Consider the following 10086-nt stretch of genomic DNA (forward strand, 5'->3'; position numbering starts at 1 on the left):
TATCATTTTCATTATGTCATTTCCACCTTGTTTTTCTTTGAAAATGCCAAACTTGTCTCTAATAGACTCTGGGCTTTATACATCTGTTAGGCCAGTCGTAACATAAAAGGTAATGTCTTGAAAAATGCCAACCAAACGTTTTATCGCCCTGTCCACAAATAAGCGGGGTAACGAGGCGATTCAAATGCTCAATTTGCGGAGAGGTTGCCGCACTCTCTGGGTAAAAGTAGGGTAAAGAGTATTTTTTTTTATATCAGAAAGTGTCAAACAAGCGAGCGGCTACCTGAATTCGCCGAAACAGCGAAGCGACCGCTTCCCATAGACATCCGCAATTTCAGATGCGTTGCCTACCTTTGATCGACAGAGAAAGGGACTCCCAGAAAGAGAATATTTCCCCTTCCTATGAATTCCCTCCTCCGTCAAATCCTCTTCCACTTCCAATCCTTTCCTTAAAAGAGAAAGGTGGGAAGGGAAAGAGGACTAAAATTAGGCCTCCGATACTTATTACACTCCGGTATATTTGGTTAGAAATCATCTTAAATTTTACAGACATTCAAGATGAAAATGCTAGTAACAATCTATATATATAAAAGAAAGTCGTGTTAGTTACACTATTTATAACTCAAGATCGGTCGAACTGATTTAGCTGAAAATTGATGGGGAGGTAGCTTAGAACTAGGAGACGGACATACGAACTTTTTTATCTTGTGTGCATTTTTTTTATTCCGCCGTCCGCGCGGAAAGCGGAAAGCAGTCGCGGGTAATAGCTAGTTAAATATAAATAAGCAAGGTTTTGTAGGGATGTACAAAGGAATAATAGATAAAACCTTTTTAAATGTTTTATTAATTTTTACTATCTTTTGTATTAACATTTAAATTACACTGTGTTTATCTCTATACATTTTAGAGTTCTCTCATACAAAAAAATACAAGTATTTTTAGGGATTTGGCTATCCTATTTCCTAACATGTTTATTCACTTTACCATATATTTCAGGGAATGCGTCCTTACAGAAAGGTAACGTTTCTCTCAGTTTATCGTAAAGTGTGTGATCAAACATTTGCCTGAACTCTTCCAATGTCGTGTATGTGTCGGCGTATAGCATTTGAAAACCTTTGTTTTTTATCACGAAATCTTCTACTCGTCGTGTTGAAGGAACCTTAGAACATTAGAACATAAATTATTGTATGTAAACAATATTTAAAAATATAGAATTTATCAAAGGGTTCATTGGACATACATAGTAAGGGGAAGCCAATGAATAACTAATGAATAAAATTAATAGAAACTCAACCATAGAAAACAGTAGTAGATCCCGCAACAACAATATACCACGACAACACAGAAGACATGCGTGAAGTTGAAGCAATTCCGCGTTTCGTCTGATGAGTGTGGTACCGTAAGCCTAGTTTTAGTCTACTTTCCCTTCCCACCCTTTTCTTATAAGGAAAGAATGGGAAGGAGAAGTGGATTTGGTGGAAGAGGTGACGCATAGGAAGGAGAAATTTCCTCTTTCTGTGCGTCCCCTTCTCCGTTGATTAAAGGTAGGCAACGCATCAGCATTTGCGGATGTCTATGGGCAACGGTCGCCTCGCAATTGCGGCGAATCCAGGTGGTCGTTTGCTCGTTTGCCACCTTATGATATAAAAAAATAATATATACTTAGATTTTTCATTTCAGGTTGAGGACGGAACTCGATGCTATGCTATGGTTTACTAGACTTAATTCATGATGCTTACGGTCTCAAATCCTTTTGCTTTCGGCACACCATAGATACCGACATCCACAAACATTTGCCAGTCGCCTGACGTCACGCGCAACTGTCCTGGTTGTTTGAACACTTTGAATGGACACAACCAAATCGGGTACACCTGAAAGACAATCAATTGTACATGCACACATATAGCAGTGCAAGAAGCAATGGAATTACTAGATACATAGGTGCCACACTCAAAGTCTCTTAGCGTAGATATTTCAAACTAATTCTGCATTAAAGGACTATGTTAGTGGCCCCTAGATTGTGGATATAAGTTCCTCAAATATTAACAAGTCAAATGATCAGATCTTTCGCTGATGTGGAATTTTTTGAGCGATAATTCAAGATCACTTAGCAACTTGTGTATGGTAAATATCATCACCTCGAATTCTCTATGGATGCACTCGACCGCGCTCTCCAGTTTCTCTATGGGTAGCAGCATGTCTTGTATGACGTGCGCTCGGTCGTACAACCTGCCGACAGCTTCTGGTTGCGTCAGCTTCAAGAGTGACACCTCTGGAGGCATCAGCCAGCCAAATAAATACCGGAATATCGGATGGTTCCCGAACGATATTATATCCTGACGAAAGAGGGCGTTATTACTAAACTTATAAAAGTACGCTTCAATAGAAAAACTGAACAGATTTATGTTAACAAAGGGAATAGTTGGGCATAGATTTTCATATAGCTTTCCATTCATGTTGTTACATTTTTGAAGTCGGTATAGAATTTTTTGAGTTTACCTGAAACCTACCAAAAGTCCTCTACAAGTTCATTCTGTTTATAATAGAAGTAAGAAATCATATTAACCTGAAGTTCCCAGAAAAGACTACGGGTATGTCGATGGTAGTAATGCCGTAGTGGTATGTATTCCACCACTGTGCTCCGTTTACCATCCTGGTAGTTCTTCAAATGGCGACGAACTTGCGTGAAGAACCATTCTGAATACCACTCACCGATTGGGTTTATCTGATAAAAAATGTGACAACATCACAAAATGTTTTATCCAAGTGTTTCGACAGTAGTAACCCACAGCCATGATTGGTTAGGGATCCTAGCTTTTAGAATATTTGATGATTAACCAAAACAACGTTAGAAGAAATTGTAGCGATTGATTTTACTACTGCACTCACAGTCAATAAGTGGTAATGTAACGTAAGGGAGTTACCCTCAATGACCAAAGATCAATTTTGGTGGCAGTTCGTTGTTTACCTTTCCATCGGGCCCCTCTTCATCTACCATATCGCCAGTCATCAGCACTCCTGTCTCTTTACTGAAGAGTAGAGCTTCAATAAACTGATGCGGCTGTTCCTTCAGCGACTCTTGACTGAGTCTCTTAGACAACTCTGATAATGAGGTGCACGGATGGTATTCTAAACGTACGTATCTAGAAACAGTGGGCATGTTTTCATTACAAATATAAAATTAAGGCTGTAAATTAGAAAAAAAAATAAAAGATCGATTGGTAGACATCTCGGTGATTCATCGAAATAAAACAATTATTGTTAAACTCGATTGCCCCTAACACATTACTATGATATTATCAAAAAAAAAATCAAAGTTGTCTCTTTTGCTACAAAATTGGGACTTTAATAAGAGATTTTGGAATCTTAAGTATCTTACTTTTTCGCCGGCACTAATTTTATAACCGCTGATGTCAAGAATCCAAGAGTGCCATAAGACCACGGCACAGCGTAGAAAAGTTCAGGATGTTCAGTCTGAAAACATATTATCTTACTACTTATGATTACTCTGTCTTTTTGAAGCAGTTTCATTTCATGTGCATATTTTTGTAATGAATAAACATGACCAAGAGCTCGAAATAGCTACGCAACTTGTTACCTTGTTTCATTTCGTATTTGATCCTACAATAATAGTGATAAATAAAATACCTTACTACACGTAATAACAGAGCCGTCAGCGAGGACGAGCTCGTATTCCGTGCAGATGTGTTGAAACAATCCATGAATATGAGAAGATGTTTCAACTCCTGTCCCCATTACCAGACCGCCAACCGTGAGCTGGTCTAACTCAGGTACAACAGCGAGCGCCAGACCTAATGGCTCCAATGTTCTGGATAGCTGTCCCATTGTCACTAGTGGCTCGCAGCGTACTGTCTAGAATGATGTAATCAAAGACTAGATCTACGTAGACGTAGAATTTTTCCATCTCATATTTTATCTACTAACCAAGTTCTTTATATCAACTTCTAAGATATCGACTAAGTTGACGTCAATATTGGTGAATGTCTTCTTGTAGGTGGCTTGTCGGAAGGACATGGTCTGCCAACCAGGCCGGGAGGTGCAAAGCTTTGTACTACGATCACCTTTTAGCCATTCATTAATCTGGAAGTTATAAAATATTTGGTAAGAAGCAATAAATTAATAATAATAGTTAATATAAATTTGGTCTGTGTCTGTATTCTAGTGACATACCGGAAAATACTATAACCCTGTTTTTAATAAAAAATAATATACGAAACTTATAATTAAGTAGCGTTTGCCTGCAACTTTGTCCGCGCGGAATTAAAAAATCTAATAACATAGCTTATGTCACCCGGGGATAGAGTAGCTTTCCATTCCAAATAGAAATGATTTTTTAAAACCAATCCAGTAGTTTCGGAACCTCATCAATGCAAACAAACAATCAAATCTTTCCTACTTATATTATTAGCATTCATAAGCGATAGCTAGGCTTTGGACTATTTACATTAGTATTGTATTTATTAAATTATTCAAACTTTCGTGAGACATTATTCATTAACTAATATAGAAACGGCCCGTCGCTTACTGAAACGCATCGCCGCCCGCGCCGGGTCCCACCAATACCAGTCCCAGTCACCCTGATGAAGGGACCCCGATGGGCTCGAATATAGTCGGTGCGGACATCGGACAAATGTACGTGATTGTTGTAGGCGTTTTCTATATTACTTATTGTATTTATGTTAATTTTTTTACTTTGGGATTAATTGGAACAAATTTATAACAGGGTTAAATTATTTAAGGGGTTTCTTTCCGGTTTCTTTTACAATACCAAAGTTCAATAAGATTCAAGTCTATACAATTTAAATTTCAAATCTATCCCCAACCGAGTCAACGAATGGAATAATAAATAAAAAAATACTATGCGTGTTCTATTAAATTTTTATGATTCGAACCGGACCAGGCAGAATACATAAAAATGTAGGAATTTTAAAATCCTGAGCTAACCTATGGTCGACCATAGGTTGAATCGAGTAGTATAGAATAACCAGAAAAATCTAACAAAATCTGAACAAACCTGTCTTTGAACATCTTTGACCTTCTTGTCGTGTTGTTTGGGCGCACTGTTCATCTTAAACACCACGTAGTTCCTGAAGGCAGACCATATCTTCCAGAGGAAGGACATGGGCAATAAAGCGCAGATGACTATCACCCAGCGGTACTCCACCAGGATATACTCCGCTAGACCCTCAGTCTGCATGCCTGTCATGTTGATTCTGAAAATATTTCATTGAGAAATCAGTTTTAAAAGTACCTCGTCTCACTGTACTCCTATAACATTTTGGCACAGAATACTAATCTTATGTCATGAGATATTCATGAAACAATTGAATTGTTTAATATTGAAACGAGAATTAACGATTTTTTGTCAAAAATAAGTTAAATTACATACTCACGTTTCTACACGTCAGTCTGAGAAGGCAGTCTTCTGTAAACTGATTGCCAAGGTCAGATAATCAATGCAAAATTATATTACATATAGTATCTAATTTTGAACCTTAAGACTGTAACAATATGTGTCATCTTATGGAAAATTATCACATAATCAAAAGGAATGTGATTAGAGTCGTAATGCGAATAAAAGACGACAGAATCTTTACTAATTAGCAGGACTTTACTATCGTTATTGTTATCTAAATCTTCAAAATAATATTGAAATATATTTCGAGCACACAATCTCATATTTGGTTGAATAATAATTTTTATAATTTATAAAAATGATTACTGGTTTAGACATTTGCATTAAAATGACCGGTGTCGTATCAACAAGTTATCTAACCTTTTCACGGTCGCGAGATTATAAAACACATGTGCATTATATATATTTAAAAGTAACTAATATTATGCTTACAATAATATCACATCCTTTTATCTTGACGTAAATTGTAATTCAAGAAAAAGATCATCATATAATTGTACGATTTTATAAACAAGTTCTATAATTCTTTTATTAAGCATCTCTTGTTGATCTTTTTAAAAGAAAGGATAGAAAAGATTAGAAAAATATGACATGTTAATCTTAATGGTTTTATCGAAAACAAAAACATTGTTTGCCATTATTTTAAGCCGTAAAATAAAACACTGTCTATTTAAAAAAGTTTATTTCAACATAACGAAGTAACAATTGCTTAAAATGACAAATGCTAAAAGATAAAGTAACAATTCCTCAGCCAGAAAACACCAATACCACCAAAAGTTGGAAAGTTTATCTTTTACCAATTAAACCAAAAAAGGGTAAAGTTTACAGTTTTGATTTAGGATTACTCGAGCCCTCGTGGGTGACTGGTATAACAATATCACGTTTGATAACAGGTTGTCGTGCCGCTGTTATAGTAAGAACTCCATTTGGAGAGACTTTTGACTCTACACTTTCTGGGCGACATCCTTCAGGCAAAGCATACCGGCGAACAAATTGCCTCGAAACAAACCCATACTCGTCTTTCTTTTCTTCATGTTGCCCTTTAACTACAATGTATCCATCCGCCGTCTTTATTGTTATATCTTCAGGTTTAAAATCATTTAAACGCATACAAATCTCAAACTTATCTCTTTCTGCATTCACGGAACTCTCATTTCTCCAAGGAAAGTTTTCAAGCCAATCTATAGATCGTAAAACCACTTCATCACCAAATAAATTTTGGCTGGAGGGCCACAGTGACATTTTTAAAACTTACGAGTTCCAGAAAATTCACGAACAGGAATAAAAATGTAAAAAAATCTTTAACGCAAGTTATTATTTTGATAAACAACACGGCACAGCTGATATCTGATTATACTTTGAACTGTGCCACAGATTATACGGCTTTTTATTGAACTTGTTGATTTCATTCATTATAAAATAGATGGCAGTTAATATAGTCCATTTCAACAAGTAAGTTACAGAAACTTTTGGTAGTAATTAGTAGGAATGTCAATTAAATGATATAAATAAAGTTCTCCGTTGGGTATTTGAAACATTTTTATTTAAAAAAATATACTAAAATATCGCAACATATAATTGCGCTTGTTTGCCATATTAATAATATATTAAAACTTAATCGTAATATACATAATTATGTCATAGGATGTCAGTATTGAACAGATTTTTTTTTATTGGAATTATGTTTAGATTACATATATTTTGTAACCTAATTCTCAAAATAATAATGGTTTCTGTTTGTTGGATTATTTTAAAATCATCAACTGAGATATATCATCACTTATCTGAACCAGCACAACGGGAGAATCATTATCTGAAAAAAGTTACAATGTTTTATTAACATTTTAAAACATTATTTTAAGGGTAAAGTCGACGTTTGTGTTTATACAACTTATATAGCTTTAACCTAAAAGTGTAATACTTTATGACATGTATCAGATCAAGACTTAAGGTTAAATGGATAATACTTTGAAGTAATAAAATTAGGTTAATTGTTATTACATATTGATAAACCATAGCAATTAAATTATATAAAACTTTTAAGTAAACTAAAAATCTCACTGAGCGAGACACAGGCCGTGACCTTGTGATAATACCAGTCCCGCTCACCCTGAGCCCCCGATGGACTCCACACTAGTCAGCCACAACAATGGATAAATTACGTAAGTGTTAGCCGTTTATTTTTAGTTTAAAACCATAGCAAGTAAAAACTTAGAACAATGAACAATGCCTTAGAGGCAGGTATTAGTATATTAAATCAAATCCATACTTGGTAACATAGAAGCAAAGCACGCTGACAGTTCATTTTCATTATTTGTTTCAACAATCTCTTCATCTTTTATTTCATTGACATCTGCAAACACTACATCAGGAGCATTATTGCCAACAATAAGATATTCCCCGTCATCATCATCCAGAGGTGCTTCCATTGTCCTTCGTTTATTAAAACTTTCAATATCATCATTACTCCTTTTTTTACTAGTTGATGCATTTTTGTTTTGAACATTTTCAGGATGTAGTTTTAAAGTCCGATGTATTTCTTTTCGTATTTTTAGTTTCACATCTTCGGACAAATCAATCCCACTATCATAGTTGTTTGCATATTTTGTTATTGGTTCATCATCACTGGAGATGTTATCTTCTAAATTGTCCTCTGAACTAGGTGTGACATGTGCTTTCTTGAAGAGATGCCTCCATTTCTTTATAAGATTGTCTGCTAGTTTCTATAATTAAATAATTAAGTACATTAAAATTTCTTATAAAAAATGTGTCAAAGAAATTGAATTTTCAGAAACAAAACAGGTAATTCACTTCATAAATAGAACAAAAGCACTAACTAACAAACTTTAACATAAATTAATTAAGAACGGCTTAACTCGCACGAGTGCGAGACACGACCGCGAAGTCCTCAAAGTAAACACTCGCTCTGAAGATGGACCCCCGACAGATCCAAAACTATTTGGTGCCGTCACCGGAAAATCTTACGTGAGTTAAGCCGTTCTTAATTAATTTATTACTATGGCTCACGAAAGTTTAAACAATTTAACTTTGACATACATCAGAACAAACTGTTATAAGTTCAATGCACAGTCGTATCTTTGCTCGTTCAATTATTTAAGAAATCATAGTGTAAATAGTAAATATATCATAGTATAAAGCAATTATGGTAACACAATACTGTAATTGAAAATACTCACAAATTTCAAAGGCTGTGGCATCCGTAACATGAAATGGTGTGAGTGCGCCTCCAACATCTCACATTTCTGGCACAGATCAAAGTCATCACAATTGACACATTTGTAGCGGAAACCAGTTATAGGTTTGCTACAGTTGTCGCAGATTATGTCGATGTGCACCGGTGGGATAGGTTCAGAATTATCTGAAATGATAATGTGATAAAGACATCAAATATCTAGCTTAAATGGTACAACATTTTACAAGTATAAATATAATTTAAATAAGTCACAAAGGTCTTAATCCAATTTAAAATTTGACATTGAAATTAAAAGATAAACTGGCTTGATTTTAAAGTCAATTTCTACAAATTCATACCATAATCCCAGCTACCCGGGAGATACAGAGTGGGTACTGCATCAGGACTCAGATTTCGATTTTTAATACTGGCTGGAGGGAAATGGCGAGAACAGAAACGGGGCGACACTATTTTATCTTCATTTTTCTTTATTAAGTCCTCCCTTTGAGCTGCCTTCAGCCACTCTATCTGCCTGAAATAATTTTGTTTGTTGTTAATTTGTTGAATGTTAATCTTACTTCTTACCAATATTATAAACTAGCTTTTACCCGCGACTTCGTCCGCGACGGAATAAAAAAAAATGCACACAAGATAAAAAGAGATCCTATGTCCGTCTCCTAGTTCTAAGCTCCCCCATCAATTTTCAGCTAAATCAATTCAACCGTTCTTGAGTTATAAATAGTGTAACTAACACGACTTTCTTTTATATATATAGATGAGAATGTTTATATGTATGGATGGATTTTTGTTTAAAGGTATCTCTGGAACGGCTCAATGGAATCTACATTTTAACCAACATTTTAAATATTCAAAGCTAGTAATTATAGCTATTACATTTCAAACTAGCAATGTTGCAAACTTGCAAAATGCAAATTACAATGTTGTGAACTTTTGAAGTTTCATTTGCTGGTTATCACTTACCGATGCCTTTCTTTCGGCAAGTTGTAGAAATTTAAATGTTTATTTATTCTGCTATTGCGACCGCATCCTTGTACACAACAATAGTTCACCATGTCTATAAACTTACTAAAATAGTAATGTAAACAATAAACTTATCGATGGCTGCCGTTGGAAGTAAGAATAAAAACTTTGGCAACCGATAAATTTAAATCTTGATTTAATAATGCGTAAATGAAAATAGATTGTGGAAATACTCTTTACGCTTTTTATAACTCTTCTTACAATTTACTATGTTAAAAATGCAAAAGAAAACTTGGCACCTAGCCTTAGCGAAATAGCAAATGTCAAATTGTCAAAATTGTTTTATTTTTATTTATTATGGTCAAAATTGTTTTCGGAGTTATTATTGCTATATTTTAAAAGCTGGTTAGATAAATCGAAAGCCTGAACGAAAATTAATATTATTCAGCATGTTATTAAATTATTAGGCAACCAA

At 34.9% G+C, this 10086-nt stretch overlaps 3 protein-coding genes across 4 annotated transcripts; all 3 read right to left on the reverse strand.

The window, feature by feature from the left end:
• Positions 1-839: 839 nt before the first annotated feature.
• Positions 840-5470, reverse strand: LOC106716611 (delta(24)-sterol reductase). Of its 2 annotated transcripts, none has more exons than XM_045683711.1 (10): positions 5411-5454; positions 5036-5234; positions 3946-4101; positions 3649-3873; positions 3380-3474; positions 2969-3143; positions 2567-2725; positions 2139-2336; positions 1740-1871; positions 840-1159 (listed from the first exon to the last, which is right to left on the reverse strand). In XM_045683711.1, the coding sequence occupies exons 2-10, from the start codon at positions 5225-5227 to the stop codon at positions 956-958; spliced, it is 1536 nt and encodes a 511-aa protein (XP_045539667.1). In that variant the 5' UTR covers positions 5228-5234; positions 5411-5454; the 3' UTR covers positions 840-955. The 2 variants fall into 2 exon arrangements, with proteins under 2 accessions (XP_045539667.1, XP_045539666.1); XM_045683710.1 differs by having other exon boundaries at positions 841-1159; positions 5415-5470.
• A 636-nt stretch (positions 5471-6106) lies between these two features.
• Positions 6107-6808, reverse strand: LOC106716819 (protein lethal(2)essential for life). Its single transcript, XM_014510440.2, has one exon. It carries the CDS (start codon positions 6677-6679, stop codon positions 6260-6262), a length of 420 nt encoding a protein of 139 aa, XP_014365926.2. The 5' UTR covers positions 6680-6808; the 3' UTR covers positions 6107-6259.
• A 328-nt stretch (positions 6809-7136) lies between these two features.
• Positions 7137-9882, reverse strand: LOC106716801. Its single transcript, XM_014510417.2, has 5 exons — positions 9612-9882; positions 8990-9162; positions 8635-8816; positions 7707-8160; positions 7137-7250 (listed from the first exon to the last, which is right to left on the reverse strand). Exons 1-5 carry the CDS (start codon positions 9701-9703, stop codon positions 7183-7185), a joined length of 969 nt encoding a protein of 322 aa, XP_014365903.2. The 5' UTR covers positions 9704-9882; the 3' UTR covers positions 7137-7182.
• Between the last annotated feature and the right edge of the window lie 204 nt (positions 9883-10086).

The sequence above is a fragment of the Papilio machaon genome, chromosome 23 (genome assembly GCF_912999745.1).
Source record: "Papilio machaon chromosome 23, ilPapMach1.1, whole genome shotgun sequence".
NCBI classification, from domain to species: domain Eukaryota; kingdom Metazoa; phylum Arthropoda; class Insecta; order Lepidoptera; family Papilionidae; genus Papilio; species Papilio machaon.

Excerpts from the sequence above, each read along its gene's own strand:
- LOC106716819 (XM_014510440.2), bottom strand. The coding sequence starts at position 6,679 with ATGTCACTGTGGCCCTCCAGCCAAAATTTATTTGGTGATGAAGTGGTT.
- LOC106716611 (XM_045683711.1), bottom strand. The coding sequence starts at position 5,227 with ATGACAGGCATGCAGACTGAGGGTCTAGCGGAGTATATCCTGGTGGAG. Across the intron at positions 3,874-3,945 it reads AAGTTGATATAAAGAACTTG|ACAGTACGCTGCGAGCCACT; the intron begins GTTAGTAGATAA and ends ACATCATTCTAG. Across the intron at positions 1,160-1,739 it reads AAGCAAAAGGATTTGAGACC|GTTCCTTCAACACGACGAGT; the intron begins GTAAGCATCATG and ends TAATGTTCTAAG.
- LOC106716801 (XM_014510417.2), bottom strand. The coding sequence starts at position 9,703 with ATGGTGAACTATTGTTGTGTACAAGGATGCGGTCGCAATAGCAGAATA. Across the intron at positions 9,163-9,611 it reads TTGCCGAAAGAAAGGCATCG|GCAGATAGAGTGGCTGAAGG; the intron begins GTAAGTGATAAC and ends AAATTATTTCAG. Across the intron at positions 8,161-8,634 it reads TGCCACAGCCTTTGAAATTT|AAACTAGCAGACAATCTTAT; the intron begins GTGAGTATTTTC and ends ATTTAATTATAG.